This window comes from Coturnix japonica, unplaced genomic scaffold, assembly GCF_054131305.1.
Source record: "Coturnix japonica strain WE unplaced genomic scaffold, WE-NBRP24 Scf050, whole genome shotgun sequence".
Classification (NCBI taxonomy): Eukaryota; Metazoa; Chordata; class Aves; order Galliformes; family Phasianidae; genus Coturnix; species Coturnix japonica.
The window spans coordinates 427,627-449,299 of record NW_028188953.1 but is presented as its reverse complement, the minus strand read 5'-3'; the positions used below and the strand labels follow the sequence as shown (position 1 = coordinate 449,299).

At 50.1% G+C, this 21,673-nt stretch overlaps 3 protein-coding genes across 4 annotated transcripts in view; 1 reads left to right on the top strand and 2 right to left on the bottom strand.

The window, feature by feature from the left end:
* LOC146752125 (uncharacterized) overlaps nt 1-21,673 on the bottom strand; it is a 119,267-nt gene that overhangs the window by 51,800 nt on the left and 45,794 nt on the right. The window lies entirely within an intron of this gene.
* On the top strand, nt 3,623-6,100 carry LOC146752129 (uncharacterized). Its single transcript, XM_085532787.1, has one exon. It carries the CDS (start codon nt 4,265-4,267, stop codon nt 6,095-6,097), a length of 1,833 nt encoding a protein of 610 aa, XP_085388913.1. The 5' UTR covers nt 3,623-4,264; the 3' UTR covers nt 6,098-6,100.
* Nucleotides 16,013-21,634, bottom strand: LOC146752128 (E3 ubiquitin-protein ligase Itchy-like). The gene is made up of 4 exons (XM_085533009.1): nt 20,985-21,634; nt 19,875-19,947; nt 18,999-19,202; nt 16,013-18,065 (listed from the first exon to the last, which is right to left on the bottom strand). The coding sequence occupies exons 1-3, from the start codon at nt 21,037-21,039 to the stop codon at nt 19,103-19,105; spliced, it is 228 nt and encodes a 75-aa protein (XP_085389135.1). The 5' UTR covers nt 21,040-21,634; the 3' UTR covers nt 16,013-18,065; nt 18,999-19,102.

Here is a 21,673-nt window from a genome sequence, read left to right as displayed (position 1 = left end):
AAGCGCCATCTTCACCACTGATGGGAGGGGAGCTGTCAATGGGGACACCAAAACCATGACAAACAGCAACGATCTGAGGAGAAACAAAGGGATTTACTCAACATGGTGTGGGAATGCAAGGTAGCACGCTGTAATACCATATGATGAAGATTGAAGCTCATCAATCAAATGGAATGAGAGTGTCCAAAAGGTGGAAAGGCCTCACCGTGATGCCGAGGGGAGACGCGCCGTCAGGTGGAGCAGCAGGGAGGAGAGCCGAAGGAAAAGGGATGTCAGATGAGCTACTGAGGCCCTACATGTATTATTGCCCCTAAGCAGCAATGAGAACAGCACAGCCAACAGCCTGCTGGGCAGTGCAGGAGTTCTTCTTCTGCAGTGCCCCGAGGATTAACTCTTTAACTCCCAGTGCACTACATGGTGCTGTGATGTGGGATACCGATAACCAAAAATCATCAGTGACGTTCCACCCCTTATTCCACATCACTGCAGCGTGTTTAATACAAACCAGCAAGAAACAGTCATTCACAAGCATTAAGCACACGCACACACAAACCTATACGTGTGCATGGAATTACTGACTGCCCTTCCCCAGCATCAAATTCCCTTCTGGTGCACATTGAACAGCCCCATTTTACTCAATCACCCAACAAGCGCACCCAGCTCCCTGAGCAAAAGCAGTTCCACGCAGAGGTTTGCCCTTCCAGAAGCTGGCAAGACCCAAACTGCTTTTCCCAGCATGTTCTTTACATGCACTGCAGGGACCTTCTCTCCCTTGACAGTATGTAGGGAGCTGGCAGGACCACGGCAACTGATAGATCCTCGGGTGTTGGCCAACCAAGTGGCTTCTGCCCAATGCTTCTTCCAGTGCTTCAATGTCCCACCACCCATTGCTTTCAACATGGCTTTTAACAACCCATTTTGGCGTTCAGTTTCACCAGAAGCTGGTGCATGGTAGGGGATGTGATAAATCCACTCCTTGCCATGATCTTTGGCCTGAGTATTTACAAGGACAATGTTGAAATGAGCCCCATTCTATAACTCGGTTCTTTCTGGAGTGCCATGTTACACAGGACTTGTTTCTTGAGACCTAATATGGTGTTTAGAGGGTAGCATGGGGTACTGCGTATGTTTCAAGCCACCCAGCGGTCGCCTCCACCACGGTAAGCACATCAGGATCTGGACAGGCTGGATGTCTGGGATGAAGCCAGTGGGATGAGATTCCACAAGACCAAGAGTCGGGTCCCGCACTTTGGCCACAGCAACCCCAGGCAACGCTCCAGGCGTGGGGCAGAGTGGTTGGAAGGCTGCGTAGAGGAACTGGACCTGGGGGCACTGGTGGATGCTCAGAGGAACATGAGCCAGTGGTGTGCCCAGCAGGCCAAGAAGGACAACAGCATCCTGCCTTGTATCAGAAACAGCGTTGGCAGCAGGAACGGGGCAGTGATTGTCCCCCTGTTCTCAGCTCTGGTGCTGTGTCCACTTTTGGGCCCCTCACTGCACAGAAGACATCACGGCCCTGTAGTGTGTTTAGAGGAGGTGACTGTGGTCATCTGAAGGCTTTGTTGGTATTCGGAGGGTTCCACTGATTGTCAGAGATGTTCACTGACCATCAGAAGGCTTCGTTGATCAACAGGGGGTGTCACTGGTAATCAGAGGGCTTCGTTGGTCATCGGGGATTGGAGGTGTCCATGGGAGGGGATATGCAGACCTTGATCTGGGTGGTGGGGTTGGGGCACTGATGCAAGAGGCCTAAAGCAGACCCAAAGGAGAGACAAGTGGCTGCAGTAAGAGGGGCTAAAAGGAGGGTGACGTGGTCACACTGTGTCCATGCAGAGGTGGATCAAAGGGTGTAGGGTTCGGGAGGAATTGTATGGAGGAGCTGAGAGAGAGCAGAGGGCGGGTATTGGGGCTGATGGCAGTATGAGGAGCTCCATCCTTTAGGACTTTGGAGCAGGTGATGAGAGAGGGTGGGGAAGCCCACAGGGGTGCAGGACGTGGTGTGCATGGCATGGAGCTGGGGAAGCCTCCCAGCCCTTTGAGGTGGCCACAGCCAGGCAGGAACAGATCCCAGTAGTCCCTGATGAGCATCAGAACAAGGACACAGACACACAGCGTGTAGCTTTGCTGAGGGATTTATTGATCATCAGAGGGTGTCACTGATCATCGGGAACTTCACTGGGCACCAGAGGGCAGCACGGGCAAGAAGCAGCCTTGTCCCTGCAGGGTTTGTCCCAAGAACATTCTCAGGGAGTTTTGTCGGGGACCTGAAGGTCTGTGATTGAAGAACAGTCCTGGGATGGAAGAAAGAATTCTGATCGTTTGAATGGAACTGCTGTTTGTGGCTGTGGACACAAAGAACTTGCTTTGTAGAGAGAGCTGACCTTGGGCGTTTATCTTGATTTGGAAAAGACTTATTTTGCAAGCAGGTGTTTCACCTGGGCTTTGTGTCGTGCATTGGACAAGCGAGTGAAGTGTGCAAGTGGAAAAAGACCTGCAGACCCTGGGGAGAATAAAAGTAACTGTGACGTTCTCATTCTCTGAAATAGGATTAATGATATATTTTGACCCAAATTGTGGCCCTCACACACTCCAAAATTGGATTTATTGCGTATTTTGACATGAGTTGTGAAGTTCTCACCCTCAGAAGTTGGGTTTTGCCCCTATTATGGCCCAATATATGATGTTCTTACACTCCAAAATAGAGCTAATGACATATTCTAACAGAAATTGTGACACACTCACACCCTGAAATTGAGTTTATGATATATTTTGACCAAAATTGGCATGGCAGATATCATTTGTCCTGAAAAAACAAATGGATTTTTCTCAAATTGCTCTGTTATAACAAACTAGAGCCAGGCAGACTGAAGAAATAGGAAAATCTATCAATCAATCCATCAAAATGCTCTGGCAATCGATGGAACTGCTGGTGCTACAGATACCGCTCGATTTGCCGTTTTTGTTAGAGGTTGTGATAACAAATATAGTGTCAATGAAGAAATGGCTTCTTTGGTGCCATTGAAAGTCAAAACTAAATCTCCGGAGCTGTATGAAGCAATATATGCAACATTAAAGTGATTTTCTTTCTCCTTTCACAGCACCTGTGTCTCCAGCATCCCTTCCCCCCCCCCCCCAAGCCTTTCCACGATTCTGTTTCCATGATGTCAATGTGGAAACCTCAGCTGTGGTCTCCTGCTGCTCCAGATGAGTGCCGATCCTCTCCCACCACACAGTGCACACAAGCCCAGGGGGAACCTGGCCATGGCAGCAGAACAGATCTGCATCCTGGAAGGGATGTGAGGTCACAATGCCTGCCGTGCTCGATGAGGTCACAGTGCTCAGTGTGTGTACCCCAGCTGTTCCGTGCTGGCCCCAGCACTTGCTGTGGCTGCAGCGGTGGTGGTGGCAGCATGGCACGAGTGTGGGGGGCCGTGTCCCCCGCCCGCCTTGCTCTCCTCCTCCTACTGATGGCCATGTGTTCCAAGGAGACTTGTGCTGCGCCGTGGCGAGCTCCAGCAGCAGGTGGGTGGGCAAAGATGGGACCAAGTGTAACTACAGGCCAGAGGTCCAGGCTGTTGTCCCTGTGCCACACTGCCCCGGGGCTGCCTTTCTGCAAGGGTTTGTGGAGAGTGTTTATGCAGAATGGCTTCATGAGAAAGGACATGAAGAGATTCCTCTAGTTAAATTGTAAAAGAATGAATGTGATTAAAGACAAAGACGGTTTATCCTAGGGACGGTCACGAGCTAAGCAGCTGTGGGGAAATCAGTATGTGAAAAGACAGGGTATGTAGCTAAAGATGAAATATGTATCTAGAAGCAAGGACGGCCTAAGGGAAAAGCAAGATGTGTAGCAAGGTGTAGACAAAGCTGCAAAGAAAAAGTATCTATAAGACTAACCACAAAGGTCAGATGAAGTAATGTCTAATTCACCAATCCTGAGCTTAACTTTTGCAATATGCATGAACTTATTACTGATTGTATAAATGAGATGCTGTAACACCTAATAAACGAGGCTTGTTGACCATGATAGCATGAGACTTGTCTCCCGCGGTTACTTCCAACAAATGGTGACCCTCGACGTGATAAGGAAAAAAGGGTGCCACGGGTGAAGAACTGCGTTGGGTTCGGGTCCGGATTTCACAGCCCGACGGACGACGAAAGAGCTAAAATTGGAGCTCCGCGTCTCGAGTGACCACACAGGTGGGCTCGACCGACACGTGCTGCCGAAGCCTGGAGGGCTGCAACGGTACCGACGTGAGTAAAAATGGACAGGCAAGCAGCATATGATTTATTTTCCGCTTTTCTTAGGCGGAGACAGTTTAAGGGTATAGACTTAGAAAAGGATCTCCCTGCTTTATTGAGCCACGCGGTCTCATATGGCTTTTTTGCAAACCCCCACTTAGTGCATACATTAGAGGAGTGGCGGCGGTATGGGGATAAGTTGTGGGAGTTAGTTTTAGATGATGATAAGTCGGCAAAAAAGATAAGTAAGTTGTGGAAAGCAGTGCATAATGAGTTGTTGATGAGTCAGGCGGAAAAAAGGGCAGCTCAGGAAGCTCAAGCTGCGCAAAAACAGAATCAAGATTATGGGCTGCCATGGGGCACTAGCGTTCCAAACCCCCCTGTTTTTTCTTCCGTTACTCTGCCGTCTGCAGCCGCAGTGCCCTCTGCACCCCCTCGCGAAGTGCAGGCTGACCTAGCAACGGAGCCCGCAGAGGTCTCCTCTAGCCCCCCCCCTTCGCTGTCCGGAGCTCCGCCGTCCGGAGCCGACTCGGCGCCGCTCCCTGTCTCGGCACCGTCTGTGCCGCAGCCGCAGCCGTCCGGCTGCTCTGAGCTTTCGGTAGCTCCGGAGCTGTCAGTTCTGCGCGGGTCGGGTCCGATCTCTGGAGCTGGGTCTGATTTTGTGGGGACTGTTGCAAGGGAAAGGCGCAAGTTGTGGTCTATGCTGGCAAGGCGCGGAATAGAGGATGGTGATAATGAATTAGTACAGGCAGCGACTGAGAATCTTGCATTTCCTGTTGTTTATGCTCCCTTGCCGCAGGGAGGAGTTCAGGCTGAGATTCAATCTCTAGACTGGAAGATGTTATCACAGTTGCGAGCTACTGTAGGGTCATATGGAGTGACTAGTGAACCGGCCAGGCAAATGCTAGATTATCTTTTTAGTGCACATATCCTTCTCCCAGCAGATATTAGAAGTATCACGAAATTGATTTATACTCCTCATCAGTTAATATTGTTTAATGCTCATTGGCATCAGTTAGCTGTGGCGTCTGCAGCAGTTCAGAGAGGACCAGGAGACCCCTTAGCAGGTGTAACAATGGAACAATTGTTGGGTCTTGGGGCATGGACTCGAATAGAGGCTCAGGCGATTTCTGACCCTGAAGTTTTGCGAGAAACTATGAATTTAGCCAGGAAAGCTATGGATAGTATAAAAGCTCCGGGAGGAACGCCCATTTACATGGGAATAAAACAGGGACGTGAGGAGCCGCTAGGTAATTTCATAGATAAAGTTGTGGATGCCATTAAGAAGGCTAGTGTTCCGGAATATATGCAAGGGGCTTTGATTAAACAATGTGTGCTTCAAAATGGTAATTCCTCAACCCGATCCCTGGTCAATACATTGCCCGGAGATTGGTCGATCCCTGAGTTGTTAGAAAAGGCTGCTTCGGTTCCAACTGGAACCCAGGCATTCTTAGTGAGTGCTTTGCAGAAAATTAGTGAGGGGTTGCAGGAGCAGGCAAAAGCATTTCAGGAGCAATCAAAATCCTCACATACTCAGGTTCTAGCAGCCCTTGCACCCCTCCAAGCTGCAGTCGCTACAAACCCACGCTCGCAGAACAGCCTCCGTATGAAATGTTTCCGTTGTGGAAAAACTGGACATTTTCGTCGCGATTGCCAAGCCACTGGGATTTGGTGCAGCAAATGTCGATCCAACACTCACAACGCTGCTGCCTGCAGGTCGGGAAACTCGAAAAGCAGCGCGAGCAGCAGCCGCGCTCGGACACAAGTAGCAGCTGCAGTATCGGCAACCCCCAACAGCAACAACCCCAACCTGCCACCAGCGGGAGCCTCGGCTTGGACTTGGCAGCCTCAGTAAATGTTACTATTTTGACTAATCAGCCCTATCGGATTCCTACTGGACTATTTGGCCCTGTCATGATTAATGGACAAGCAGTAGGAGGACTGTTATTGGGTAGATCGTCTGTCAGCATGATGGGACTGTTTGTTTTACCTGGAGTAATAGATGCGGACTATCAAGGGGAAATTATGATCATGGTACACACCCCTTACCCGCCTGTAAAAATACTTAAAGGGCAGCGTCTAGCTCAATTAGTGCCGCTGCCGCAGTTAGCAAAAGGACTGACTCCCCTTAAACAAGAGCCAAGAAAACAGGGAGCATTTGGCTCAACTGGGAAATTAACTTTGCTTACTCTTGATTTATCAACGCGCCCGAAAAAATCGTGCACTTTGCACTACCGTGATCAGAGTATTACTCTGACAGGACTTTTGGATACAGGAGCGGATACATCAATTATCACCCCAGGGGAGTGGCCGTCTGACTGGCCGCTTCAATCTTCAACTACCACAGTGTCAGGGGTCGGAGGAATGACACTGGCAAGCCGAACCCCCATGCTCACAGTGGAAATAGATGGCAGGAGAGCCACAGCAATTTTTTCACTTACACTACTTCCACCTACGGTATCCTGCCTTATCGGCAGGGACGTGCTGGCTCAACTGGGTCTTGTTCTTACCAATGAACACCCTTTAGTATAATGGCCATTGCTTGGACTTTCCCACTACCACTTACATGGACTACAGAAACTCCAGTCATGGTTAAGCAGTGGCCACTAAAAAGGGAAAGTCTTCAGCAAGCACATCAACTTGTGCAGGAGCAGTTTGCCCAGGGGCATTTGAAACTGTCTACTAGCCCTTGGAATACTCCGATATTCGTAATCAAAAAGAAATCTGGAAAATATCGTCTATTGCACGACCTAAGGGCTGTCAACGACCAGATGGAGCCCATGGGGGCGCTACAACCCGGATTACCCAACCCTTCTATGATTCCCGAGAATTGGCCCATCCTCATCATCGACCTGAAAGACTGTTTCTTTACAATTGCCTTACACCCCCAGGATACAAAACGTTTTGCTTTTACTCTGCCAGCGATAAATAGGGGAGAACCCGACAAGCGATTTGAATGGACAGTGTTACCACAAGGAATGCGTAACTCCCCAACCATTTGCCAGCTGTATGTCGACGCAGCACTGCAACCGTTACGCCGAGAAATGCCGGACACTATTATTTATCACTATATGGATGATATTCTTCTGGCTCAAAAGGATCCATTCACAGACTCTCAGATTGAACATATCAAAGCAGTGCTGGCAACCTCCTCTTTAGTTATAGCTCCTGAAAAGGTACAGAAATCCACGCCCTGGAAATATCTGGGATGGCAAATCACCAATAAGCAGGTGAAACCGCAAAAATTAACCATTGCTACAGACATTTCTACTCTTAATGATGCACAAAAACTCCTTGGAGACTTACAATGGCTAAAACCAATAGTAGGTCTCCCAAATGTGCTGCTAGAAAAACTGCTGCCCCTGCTGAAAGGCACGGACCCTTGCACCCCAGTGACTCTTATACCAGAACAAAAGGAGGTGCTACAAAAAATTTCAGACTGTATTACCAAAGGGTTCGTTTCCCGCATGGACCCTACAGTACCATTGACTCTTACCATTTGGAGCAGCGATATGCATCTCCTTGGTGCAGTTACTCAGCATAAAAAGAAAACGGGGGAAAGGGTCCTGGAGTGGATTTCGCCACCTCTTCAAAAACGGAAAACAATAACCACAAAAATTGAAAATCTGGCAGCAGTGGTCAAAAAAGGCCGCATGCGTATATTGGAAATTAGCGGTCTGGAACCACAGACAGTTTATCTTCCCATGGAAAAAGCAACGCTAGACTGGTATTTGCTGAATTCGCCAGATCTAGCTGAAGCGCTTTTAGCCTTGGGAGCTAAAATAGAAACAGGTCCACTTGTTCCACGAGCATTGCAATGGATCGGTGAATGGAGCTGGATTGGCGTGCCTTTGCGAAGGGACAAACCCATCTCGGAAGCTGTAACTGTTTACACTGACGCTGGGAAAAAGACACGCAAAGCAGCTATTGTTTGGCAAAAGAAGGGAATTTGGCAGCAACACACACTGGAGGCGGTCCCTGAAGACAGTTTACAAACACTAGAACTTCTTGCTGTAGTGTGGGCTGTTTCTAATATCACTGAGCCTTTGAATGTGGTTTCAGATTCTCTCTATGTAGTAGGGGTGGCCTCAAGAATTGAGGATGCAATTGTTAAGGAGGTTCAGAACAAGCGATTATATGAGTTATTTTTACAACTCAAGCGAGCCCTCAGGAACAGAACAGAGCCTTACTCCATTATCCATATCAGGAGTCATAAATTAAGCACGGGTTTAGGAGAAGGCAATCAGAGGGCAGATCGGCTGGTATCAGTTGCAGTACCAATGTCACAATTTACTCTGGCAAGGGAAGCTCATGCTACCTTCCATCAGAATGCCAGAGGACTGCAGAGGCAATTTCAGATCTCTCAAACAGATGCTTCTGCCATTGTCAGAAGCTGCCCAGTCTGTGCAAATCACAACAATGGAATGGGTCTGGGAATTGGAGTTAATCCTAGAGGTTTATCAGTCAATGAAATATGGCAAATGGATGTTACCCATGAACCCAGTCTGGGAAGGTTAAAATATGTGCATGTCACCATTGACACCTACAGCAATTTTATCTGGGCAACAGCTCAGGCTGGGGAAAGGGGCATCCATGTAACCCGACACCTCACAGCATGTTTTGCAGTCATGGGAGTATGCAAACAGTTAAAAACAGATAATGGTCCTGCCTACATAGGTCAAAAGGTTCAACGTTTTCTACAACAATGGGGTGTTAAACATATTACTGGCATTCCACACAATCCACAAGGGCAGGCAATAGTTGAACGAGCAAATAGCACCTTGAAAACTTATCTCAAGAAGTTCTCAGAAATTCAGGACATGCAGGAAAGGCTTGCTAAGGCACTGTTTGTATTGAATCATTTATGCATAATAGGATCTTCAGATTGTCCTGCAGCCGAAAAACATAAGTTACAGAGCCCAGAATCAGAGAAGCATCTTGAAGAAGAAATGTGGGTTAGGTATAGATGCTTGAAAACTGGGGAATGGAAAGGCCCTGCAAGAGTGCTTTATTTAGGGCGAGGCTACCTTTGTGTTTCAACCCCTACAGGTTCTGAGTGGATTCCTGCTCGTTGGACCAAGCCGGTGACGCCATCGCATCCCGGAGAGCACAGTGAACCTGGATGACTGACTACAGATCGGTGACTGCAGAAAAGTTGGAAGAGTGTCTCCAGCTGATTGAGGAGCCACTCCAGACCTTCATTCGGCATGTTCAGTCAACAGTGACTCAAAATTTCTATGGTCCATATATGGAACTGATACATGCGTTGGTTAACATACGAGGACTGATTCCATCTAATAGATATTACAGGTGTTGGGGATGTGGTGTGCGTGAGCATCAGGCTCAAGCGTTGCTTCTTTGTGGTGGTTGTGGAAAATTGGGTTGGTACCACCAATCAGTCTTTTACATTAACCAACACTATCTGTGGTGCAGAGAGTGTGATAAAACCTGGTGTGCAGAAGACCAACCGCTAGATTCAGAACCGGAAGATATTTTATCAGTGACCCGTCTTTGCTGGGTGCTTAAGAGATTCGCTCAGAGAGCTCGAGCTGCTAGGAGGTCTCGCATCATAAGCTATCAATGCGGCGGTACAGTCAGAGCTCTTGGGGCCTAACAGCCCTAGGAGTTCTGGTCTGGCTGCAATGCTGTGGTGCATTTTGGGCCCCTCCGCAGCCTAAGGAAAACGTCTGGGTTACGTTAGCCAACAAGACGGGTCAAGATGCCATATGTTTAGCATTATCATCTCCTGGCAATCCTTTTTCTACCTGCTTGGTAGGCATACCTTTGGACACTCCTCCATGTCCAGAAGGTGTTCTGCCTTGCCAATCAAAAGGTACAAAGGGCTACGCAGACCATTGGGATGCATATATACCACACTTTCCTGTAGCCCCTCTAGAACCACAAGAATTAGAAATTTTGGGATCAGTAAAAGCCGATTGGTGCATATATTTTAATTGGACCGGCAGTTATCGAATTGGGCCTGACAGATCAAAAATCAAACCAAGAAGTGTAAATTCTAGCCTGCTTGTATATAGAAATCAATCAGCATGGTGTAACTATACAAGCACCAGTATATCTGTTTCATCTAACAACCCTATAACATTGCCCTATGGAGTGTTTCTGATATGTGGGGATCGGGCTTGGGCAGGAGTCCCCTCTAAGATAATAGGAGGACCATGCACATTAGGTCGTTTAACACTGCTTACTCCAAATACTTCTATGATCCTCCAAATTCACAGACAGCATTCTAGAGTGAAAAGGGTGACTCATGCCTTTACCCCAGACTGTAAGGATAAGGTACAATTTTGGTCTACAACAGGAAGAATATTTGCCTCTATTTTGTCAGCTAATGTTGCCGCTGCTAAAGCATTAGCCATGCTAAATGGTTTAGGCTGCTGGCTAGCAAAACAAACGAATGCCACCTCAGAGGCATTATCTCAACTACTGATGGATGTGGATTCAGTAAGGCATGCTACACTCCAGAATAGAGCAGCAATTGATTTTCTATTACTAGCACAGGGGCACGGATGTGAGGAGTTCGAAGGCATGTGTTGTATGAACTTATCAGACCACTCCGTGTCTATACATAAACAGATACAAACGCTGCACGCATTAACTAACCGTTTGCAGGTGCAATCTGGTTTTGGTCTTGATGACTGGCTTAGAAGTTTAGGTTTAGGCCCCTGGCTTACTTCTCTACTACAGCATTTGATTACAATCGGTCTGGTACTGATAGCTATCATATTAATAGTTCCTTGCCTCTTTAAATGCTTGCAAAATGCACTAATGAGAATGGTTGACTCAAAATACAATGTATCCTTGGTCGTCCAAAAAGAAAACGGGGGAAATGTGGAGAGTGTTTATGCAGAATGGCTTCATGAGAAAGGACATGAAGAGATTCCTCTAGTTAAATTGTAAAAGAATGAATGTGATTAAAGACAAAGACGGTTTATCCTAGGGACGGTCACGAGCTAAGCAGCTGTGGGGAAATCAGTATGTGAAAAGACAGGGTATGTAGCTAAAGATGAAATATGTATCTAGAAGCAAGGACGGCCTAAGGGAAAAGCAAGATGTGTAGCAAGGTGTAGACAAAGCTGCAAAGAAAAAGTATCTATAAGACTAACCACAAAGGTCAGATGAAGTAATGTCTAATTCACCAATCCTGAGCTTAACTTTTGCAATATGCATGAACTTATTACTGATTGTATAAATGAGATGCTGTAACACCTAATAAACGAGGCTTGTTGACCATGATAGCATGAGACTTGTCTCCCGCGGTTACTTCCAACAAGGGTTTATTGGGAAGGGGGCCAGGCAGCACCCCAGGAGCCAGGTGTGGGCTGAAGCAGCGCTCCACCAGGGCTGGCTCCAGCCATGCCAGGCCATGGCTCTGCTGCTGGCTGAGCCCACCCTGGAGGTGTCCTATGGGAAAGCTCAGAAGAAGCGTGCTGGGAAAAGTGTGAGCATTTCTGCTCTGGCTTCCCGGTGCTCCCCACAGGCAAATCCCAGTTCCCAACAGAGACACCCAGCTGGAGCCCAGAGGAAGGAACAGGCATCGTTTCCTCTGGTGCTTTAGTGGGAGATCCAGCAAGGAGCTCTCAGTAAGAAAGCCCTGACGGGCTGTATACCCTTCCATGAGGTCCCAGAGGTGTGTTACAAGTGGCCTGGAGAGGGCCTTTGAAAAGCTGCCGAGTGCCAGGCTCCAGGTCACCCCGGTTATTCTCTAGCTTTGGCAATTACGGTCTGAGTCTCCCATTCCATTACCTGACCAGTCCCCAGTCACTAAGGGAGAAGGCGCAACATGCAATGGGAACATCTCTCATCTGTTCTTGATTTTAGATGATGATGTTGGAGTTCCTTATCCAGATGTTTTGATGGATACTGATTTTGTGCCTCAGGGGAAACCCAGAGGTAAGTTGTGTCTGTTTCCTGGAAGACAGAAAAATGAGCGCTGTAATAGTTTATTCAGGTACTTAAGAACCTCCAAAGGTCTTTCAAGTCTCTTTGTGCCTTAAAGGCCGTACACAGATCAGCTGAGAGTAGTTCTTTACTTGGAGAGTTGTCCCATTTCAGTGGGAAGGCAGCCCTTGCCACTCTTTGGAGGAGAGAACCGATGCCTTTGCTGTTTGGGCCATGTCATTCCCCGACCTGCTGCCAGTCTTTGCAGGTCACTGCAGAAAAACCAGGCCCCAGTGTGCAGTGGAAGCTCTCCTCACCTGTGTCTGATCACACTTGTGCCTGCAGGCCCTCTTGGTGGATTACCAGAATGGAGACCTGTCCCTGAGCCTGGGGTGGATGCCAGAGGTAAGTCACCAGTCTTCACCTCATGATCTTTGCACATATTTGGTTGTGTTTGGATGTTTCTCATCGCTGTGTGATTAACACTGTGCCTATAAGCAGTGCCTTGCCAAAGCCTCCGCATCATCTGGTCCATAAGACTCAGGGCAATCCCACAGGAAAGGGCCTTTAGATCTTCCCCTTCTCCTTCTACCCCCTTCTCTTCTGCAGACAGTTCCACACAGCGTAGTAGGGAGAGAAGAGTGCTGTGCAGCAGTGCTGTCATTCCAGTTAAACAACCATCCGGTCACATCTGACAGGAGCTGCTCTGTCTGTGTTTGTTGACAGGTGTGGGTAGCGTTGGATGGGATCCATCTTCCCTGCTGAGCTCCAGGACAAAAGCCCCAGCAACTCCTAAGGGTATGCCGTGAGTTTTTGCTTCCTTTGAGAGATACCAGCTCACAGCCCTAATGTCAGCCAGGCACGACCCCCTGGCACCATCTGCTCTTCAGTGATGCCGTTCCATGTATATCCATGGAGCATCCGCAGTGTGCACAGCAGGAAAGGACGGATCAGAGCCTTGCTGTGGTGATGCCCCTGTGTCTGCACTGGCTTGCGGCATCACCTTCCTCCTAAAGATACCATCCTGATGAGAAGCAGTTACTTACAGCCCTACTCTCTTACCTCCTTTCTAAAGGGACTGATGCAGAGCCTGCTCACATGGATGCATTTCAGCAAGGCATCCGTCGCACACTGCCCATCCCTCTGGGAGAAAGAGAGGCCTCGCAAGCAGCTGGCACTGCAGGTAAGGGCCGCCGGTAGAGCTCCGTGGCCATGCTTAGAGGTTGCTCCCCTCCCACTGCACCCAGTTCCCAGGGACTTAGGAACTTTGTCCTTTTGGGAACAAGGCCAACAAAGCCACATTCAGAAGAGATGGGAGGGAATAGGACCCTTCAGCGTACCTCCCTCACACAGTCCCTGCATTCTGAGCTTGCTGTGCCTCCCTTGAGGCTCCAGACACACCAGCAGCCCGGAGCGGGGTCCATCCTGCAAACTGAGGTCCAGAGAGATGCACTGACTCACAGATGGCGCAATGGCATAGAGGGAGCCTCCTTATCCTTCTGCCTCCTCTGTGCCTGCGCCATGCCCAGACTTTGCCTTTCTCTCATTCTTCACAGCGCTGTCAAATCCCAGGGAAGCCCACTACAACGGGGTCTATCGTTTTCTGAGGAATCCAGGTAAGCAGCGATCTGGCAAAAGTTTATAAGTAGGAGAAACATCCTGAAAACCAGGAATGTGCAAGTTGTGCCCATGCCGGGGGGAAGGAAAAGGGGAGAAACAGGTTCAGGTGCTGCTGAGGGGCCCTGACTCTGCCCCGAGGAGTGGGGTCTGAGTGGGAGGGGAGAGCTCAGGGCAGCACTCCCTGCACAACACGACCGTGGTTCTTGTCCACGTCACTCTTAGCAGCAACTGATTAAACAGATGCACACACTCTCCTTCTGCTCTAATGAGTTTTGTTTAGTCAGACGACGTGTCCCAAAGGGTCACAGTGTGCCGGCCTGCGGCAGCACTACCCAGCCTCACAAGGCAAGGGTAGGTGAGTGCAAAAGAAATGTTAGAGCATGATGGAGAAGAAGGAGCAAATCTGGCAGAGCCAGAGCGTACCCAAAGCTGAGAGGCAAAATAGAGGCTCCAGAGCGCCTCGATGCGCGGTGCCTTTGGGAGTTCCCTTTGCTTCCCCTGGAATCAGGGAAGCATTGCAGCCTGAGGATTTTCACTTGTTCCAGGAGGCCAACAAAATGGAAAAGAATTGTGTAGCAATGTCAGACCTCCTTGAGATTTCCATTAGAGTACAAGACACAGCAATGACCATGTTGTTCCTCCAGGTGTGCCTGGTGCAGGACGTGCAAAGGCCGAGCAAGTTAAAGTTGGTTGGAAGTTCTACCTGATACTTGCTGGAGCTTCCTTGGGTTCCCTATTGCTGGGGATCCTTCTGTGCTGGCTTCTTATTTACTGGTACAGGAACAGAAAGTGAGTTGTTGACCCCCATCCCCATCCTGCCCAACTCTTTACTGTAGGGCTGCTGTGGGCCAGGAGGCGTTTCTAGTTAAAGCAGCGTAAAGAGACCAGTTAATTGTTGGCTCACACGGTCTGTGATTGACGCAGTTAGATATTGTCATTGGCTTCAGCCCATCCTTACTGCTGGGCCAGAGACAGGCTGGGAGCTGAGGGTGGCTCTTTGCCATGCGCTGTGAGAAAGCAGAGCAGGGGCTCTCCTGTGCCCTCAGCACGTTCCTCTCTTTGCAGGCGCCGCTGGGAAGCTAAAAAATGGGCTAAACAAACCCAGGACAATACCATCATCTACAGGTCACTGCCAAGCTTCCCGCCTGGACTGGATTTCTGACAAGCCCAGCAGCCCCCGGTCCCAACGGGCATCAACGCCGCCCCCCCGTCCCCCACCACCATCCTTCGGGGGACAGAAAGAACCCACCCGGGGTGGAGGCTTGCGGTCATCGGCCAGCACTGAAACAACGTCTGACCGGCAGATGAGCGACAGGCCCAGCAGCCCCCGGCCCCACCGGGCATCATCGCCGCCCCCCCCAACCCCCACCGCCATCCTTCAGGGGGCGGGAGCGGTCCCCTCAGCTCCGGAGCATCACCCAGCACCCGGACAACTGCTGCCTTGGGGAAGCATGAGAGGCCCGGCAGCCCCCAGCCCCCAGCACCAACTCTGCCCTCTTCCTCCCCTCCAGCATCCATCAGGGGACGCAGAGTGCAGAGGTGGGGAAACAGTCCAAGAGACAGACAACCACTGCCTGGGGGAAGCACAACCAGCCCAGCAGCCCCCCAACCCCCCAGGCACCGTCACCACCCTCCCCCTCCCCTCCACCATCCTTTATTAGGTAGAAGCGCCCCCCCCCCACCGTGTCAGCTTAGGGGCATCAGACACCTGGAAAACCACTGCCAGGGGGAAACAGACCAGGCCCAGCAGCCCCCAGCCCTTCCCCAGCACCACCTCTGCCCTCCCGCTCCTCTCCACCATCCATCAGGAGGTGGGAGCACCCCCAGTGGGTTGGTTTGGGGCACCATCTGACATCCACAGAACCACTGCTGTCATCAACCAGAGTTTTCCAGGCCCCACACTACCAATAAATTGATAGTTATACTACAGTTGTCCGTGTACTGTTGTCGTGTCATTACCTGACCCACTACCAGACCTTGCATGTCACTTGGCATTGGCAGACAGCGATCATACGAGTGGGAATGGCTTTAAACTTCAAGAGTGGAAATGGAGGTAGATGGGTAGAGGAAATTCCTCCCCCAGAGGTAGTGAGGCCCTGGCCCAGGCTGCCCAGAGGCTGTGGGTGCCCTATGGCCTGTCTCAGGCAGGGGACAAGGTTGGGAGCACATGATGCAAAAGCTCCAGTGTTTCTGCATAAGGTTTACCAGACAGCAGGCACCATCCTGCTCTGACTAGCAGGCAGTCATTTCCTTTGCAATTAGAAATAAGCAAGCCTTTATTTGAGAAACAGGCTCTATAGGAAAAGATATCAGAAGGAATGAACTCTGGGTGCAGTGCAAGAAAAGAGAAATTCATTTTGTCAACAGCAAAACTGCGGAAACGTGGGTACCATGAAAACAGGCCAGGAAGCCTCTCAGGGAAGGGGGTTTCTAGTGGGACGTGGAGTTAATGGGAAAAGAGGCAGTCAGGCATTCTGGCATGGTCTTGGTCAAGGACATGGACTGGGTGGCCTTCAACTCTTTTCCCTTCTCTGCCCAGAGAAGGAAAAAGCAAAGCAAACCCCTTTAATTCCCCCTCCAACCTGGCAAGGACTCCCTGCGGGACTTGAGGTGGTGCATAGCTATGAGGTTGCTGGCCAGGTGAAACATCGGCCACTGACGAGTCACGAACCCGTTTGCAGTCCTGATTTCTATGGAGATGATGTCAAAGGAGCCAAAGGTGGGAATCCAGACTCCCGGCAAGTGAAAGAGAAATGAGGCGTGGAAGGGTTATGGGCTGGCTGGAGGAAGAGCTGGAGTTGATCCAGCGTAGGGACAGAGCTTAGGAGCCCTCTCCCACTGTTCAGAGACACAAGCCAGGGCACAGGAAAGGCTTTGGGAAGGGGCTGCACAGTCATCTCCTTCTTCTCACCCTCCCAAATGCAGCACAGCAGGCAGGGCAGAAACAGCCCCATGGGATCCAGAGGCTTCCAGAGACTTGGATGGGCCCTGAGATATGACACCACCAGCACAAGTGATCCTGCATTGACAGGAAGCCCGTGGGATGCCCAGAAGAGAAATGTGGGCTGAGTTTCCTGCTTTCTGTGCAAACACTGGAAGGCCAAAAGCCGGCTGGCCGGCCTGGGGATTCCTATGCAGCCTGCCCGGGGCTCAGTGCCAGGCAACAAAATGGCTGCCTGACCTGCTGGGCCTGTGAGGCCAAAAGCCGGCCAGGCAGTCGGGGGGGACCTTGCCAGGCCTGAAGCTGGTCATGCGCTTAGGGGGGCCCTGCCAGGCTAAAAGCCAGCTGTCTGCTCTGGGGGGCACTGCCAGCTCCAATGCCTGCAGGCCGGGGAAGCCCTTCCAGGCCAAAAGCCTGCAGGCCGGGGTCCCTGCCAGGCATGGATTTAGGCCCCGGGGCTGGTGATGGCCTCTCAGGCTGTGGCTTGATGCCTTGGGGCTGGTGCCGGCCTGCCTGGCTGTGCTGGGAATGCAACCTTGGTTCTGCATCACAGTTTGAACAGGGCAGTTAGGAGCATGTTTTAGAAATACACAAGGTTCCACCCATGCAGTGGTTATTCCTGTGCCTGTGTTCCAAAGCCCAGGCTCCATGAAGGTCAGCACTGTTTTAGTGTTGACCTTGATTGGAACAGAGTTGGATCGTAGGAGGCAGTGTGATCCCACAGAGATGGCACTGAGCAGGAGGAGGAAGAAACCTGTTTGTGAATGGCCAGGTTGAGCCAAACACAGCATGTTGTGTTGTGTTGCAGAAGCACGGAATGGTTGATGTTGGAATGGAGATCTGGGCCCATCTGGTCCAGGACCTGCTGCAACAGGGCCAGCAGAATTGGTGCCCAGGAACACATCCGATGGGTTTGGAGATCTCCCAGAGGAAACCCCACAGCCTCTCTGGGTCTCTGTGCCAGTGCTGCAGCACTTACACAGTGCAGGAGTGCTCCTGACGTTTGGTGGCAACCTCTGGTCCTGGCACTTGGCTCCACTGGATGCTCCACTCAGCCCCTTCTCTCAGGCTTTTGTCATAGAAGAGTTCTCTTTGGGTCCTGTGGGTTCCTGCCCCTGACAGACTGTGGGAACAGACCACCCCCGTGGCCCCACCCTGGCAATTTGTCACTTGCCAAGGACAGAGGGGACAAAGAGGCAGATGTAGGGGCAGGTGATAAGGAGGGCAAAGAAATAAAAACAAATAAAAACAAGAAATAAAGTTGACCTGTGGAGGGAGATCAACTTAGCAGAGCCCTTCATGGCCTTCCTGAGTGCTGTGCTTCTTGCTCAGCGCTGAAGCTCGAGATCCCCTTGATTGTTGCCTAAGGCCACAAGAAAAGGATTTAGCAAAGGCAGACTTGCGCCCATGCACACAGAGAGTTGAATTGAAACAAAACAAAGCACATCATAGACGTGAACACGGAGATGGTAAAACTCCACCCACACAAGTGATGTTGTATCAGACTTCTGTCTCACGCAGCACTCTATTCTAAGGGGACTTCCCAGGCACATCAGAAAGAAGCCACAGGGGCACAACTATATTGAGTACATAACTCCATGCAGCTGCCCACAGAGTCTGCAGTGAAACAAAAGCTGGACCACCTTGCATCTGTGTTCAGTCCCACCAGGCCTTCTTCCTAGCAGATCTCCGTGTCAGCCATAAAGCAGTGTGCTCCCATCACAGCCCTAGCTCCTTCTCTTGGAGCAGGTAAGGACCATTACTCAGCACCATTCCTTTTGCTCTACTCGGCACTGGTGAGGCTGCACCTGGAGAACAGTGTCCGGGTCTGGGCTCCCAGTACAAGAGACAGCTGGACACACTAAAAAGAGTCCAATGGAGGGCTACCATGATGGTGAAGGGACGGAACACCTCTTCTATGACAACAGCCTGAGAGAAGTGACTGCTCAGCCTGGACAAGGGGAGCTCAAGAGGATTCCACCCATGGCCATCAATCCCTGCAGGGAGGAACGTTGCGGCAGCATTGCAGCTACTAATGAACTTCCCAGTACATCAGTAGCAAAATATGCTACTAAAAAGGAAAGACAAAACTATTGTAAAAAATCTCTCAGTCGTTAAGGACACATTCTAAGTAATGAAAGGTAAAACAAAGCAGAGCCCAAAGCTGTATTAAATCTCTACTTGGGTCAGAATTCCTTTGTCACCATATCTGATTGCTCTTTTGGTTTCTGAAAGTGCTCGGTAGAAATCCAGAGTTTACGTGGATAAAACCTCAGGATAACATCTATTTACTTACACGCTACGATTGTTAAATAATCCAAGTCAAGTCTACTTTACAAGGAAGTGAGCAACAAGCAGAACATCACGTTGAGTTCACATTCCTCAAGGTGCAAATCGCAGCTATTCCTGCCCAAAACCTTCTGTTTCTTCAATTGCAAATAACAGCTTTTCCTTCAGCTGCTCATAATTCTTATAGGGTGGGAGGTCCAAGCGATTGAAACTGAAAACAAAGAGAAACCTTAAGTACTGACCAACAGTTGAGACCACCAAAAAATCCATTAGGAACGCAGGCATATAAACTGTCCTGTTCAGAGGGATAACTGCATTTGTACAACTGGATTTGTCTAAAACAGCTGTATCTTGACGTGCATTTATCTATGAAAGTGAGAGTTAAAGCACAACAAGCACCCGAGCAGCGATAACTTTCCAGAACTGGCAGCGTATTTAGTAACAAGTCTCACCTTATCTCTTCTGTATCTGAGAGTTAAAATCTGAGCATCTTCACAAAGCACCAGCATAACTGAGAAACTGAGCAGAAGCTACATTTTCTCCAGCCAAGAGGGTGCGTGAATGTGGCTATTTATTTGCATTGCCAAGATCGGGTGTGGTGATAATGAAAGATCAATCCCAAAATCTTCAGAAAAAAAGTACTGTTTATTACTTCATGTTTTAGTGGTGTGCAAATCCATGGCATTTACAATGGAATCAGCTCCACAACAAAACTGCTTTTCAGAAGTTCAGCTATTACTCAGCAGAGCTTACTGCCATAACCCAGTGCTTTGCTTTCACACAGTCTCAGACACTTCCATATCACACCCACTTCCTAAAACCTCAAAGTAGATTGCCATCCGTAAGAACAGAACCACAGCAGAGTTTGATCCTTCGTACTTACCAGGTGGGACTTCCAGGTAACCAGCTTTCCTTTCCAACTTTCTCAATGCAAAATTTCTGGGGTCCGTTGCTCCCTGTACAAAAATCAAACAAGGAATTCTTAGGTCTAACTGACCATGTAGACCAGTAGGTAATAGATGACAACAGAGCGTGAAAGGCTTGAAGAGAAAACAAGACTATAACTACTTGCAGAGCACAGAGACATCTGTCTCTCACTACATCCCTCTGAAGAAATCCACGTAGTGAAATGCATAAATATGAAGCGGTTTTCAAAGAAATTCAACCACTGAATGACATCGTTGGTTTGGTACTGGAAGGAATCTCTGGAGTTTACCTAGTCCTGCCACTCTGATCAAGCAGGGATACCCAGAGCAGGCTGCCCTGCCTGTTAAAGCAAGGCTCCGGGACGGAGGCTTCAATGAAACGCCACGTGCTCCTGACTGCCCGCACTGTTCAAAGCTCCCTCCCTCTCCCTCCCTCCGCCCTATTGTTACAGTGTGCCTTAAATAATAGGAGCAGTAGTCATGCTAAGGCTCGTAGTTAGGCCTAGTCTGTGTTTCTCACGTATCTAGGAATGCAAGTTGTGTTTCTTATGAACCCGAGCATGGATCTAAGTGATAAATCTTGCTTAGGAACAAACCACAACGTATGTAAAAATCAGGTTTAGATTTATGGTGTGATGGTAGAGCGGTAAAGCGTTTTAGAGAAAATGAATAGTAAACAGAAAGGGGGCCTCTAACAGGAACATCCAGCAACGTCACAGATCGAAGGAGGAGAAGAATGTACAGCACATTTCCTCAGGTCTTTGTGGGATAGTCTTACCTGATTGTAACCAAGGAAACATGACAAAAGAGGACGAAGCAATCCTGAAGAAAATGTATATAAACCTTGTGATTTCTTTATAGTTTGGGGCTCTGACTTTGGACGCTCGTCCTCAGGCTCCCGGGCCCTCAATAAAGCACCGCATAAAACGACTCAGGTTGGTTTGTGTTCTTTAACTACGGGCAACACTCTGACGGCAGCCCTTCAAAGCAACCAACACAACCACGCCAAACCGCAGCCCGGACTCGTCCCGCTCACCGCAATCCAGACCCACTCCATCCGTACAAACCTTCATCCACGCCCACTGCCCCAGCCCAACACGGCACCGAGGCGTGCGGATCCATCGGCACCAATTCCAGCGGGGAGTCCTCATTCACAGCCCCGGAACAACAACGCACACCGACACGGCCGGGGCCGGCTCAGGCTCTGCCTCCAGGCTTTTGGGGCCGGCCGGGTGACTCCGCAGCACAGCGAGACCGTGGAGCCGCCCGGGAGCCGCCTCTGGGTGCAACAAAGTTGGGGAAATTGGGGAGGGGGAGGTTGGGGGTCTGAAGGGGGGAATTGGGGGCTGTGGGGGGGTCGGGGGGTCTAAAAGGGGTCTGGGAGCTCAAAGGGGGACAGGAGACTTTAAGGGGGTCTGGGGTCTCTAAAGGGAGGGGGCTAAAGGGCGTGTGGGGGCTCTGAGGGGGGATGGAGGGGGACTGGGGGCTCTAAAGGGGGGCGGGGGATCCAAATGGGGTCTGGGAGCTCTGGGAGGCGGTCCTAAAGGGGGTCTGGGGGCGTTGGGGGGGGGGTCTAAAGGGGGCCTGGGGCCTCTGGATGGGGCCTAAAGGAGGTCTGGGGGCTGTGGGGGTTCCGTGGCCATGGGGGTGTTCCTTTGTTGGGTCTGGGGTCTCTGATCAGGATCTGGGGTCTCTGTGCGGTCCCTATGGGGGGGCGGCTCTGACGGCTCGGCGCTCTGTGAGGACATGGAGCCGG

Excerpts from the sequence above, each read along its gene's own strand:
- LOC146752129 (XM_085532787.1), top strand. The coding sequence starts at position 4,265 with ATGGACAGGCAAGCAGCATATGATTTATTTTCCGCTTTTCTTAGGCGG.
- LOC146752128 (XM_085533009.1), bottom strand. The coding sequence starts at position 21,039 with ATGGATCCGCACGCCTCGGTGCCGTGTTGGGCTGGGGCAGTGGGCGTG. Across the intron at positions 19,948-20,984 it reads GGCAGTGGGCGTGGATGAAG|GGAGCAACGGACCCCAGAAA; the intron begins GTTTGTACGGAT and ends ATTTTTGTACAG. Across the intron at positions 19,203-19,874 it reads TTACCTGGAAGTCCCACCTG|TTTCAATCGCTTGGACCTCC; the intron begins GTAAGTACGAAG and ends CTTTGTTTTCAG.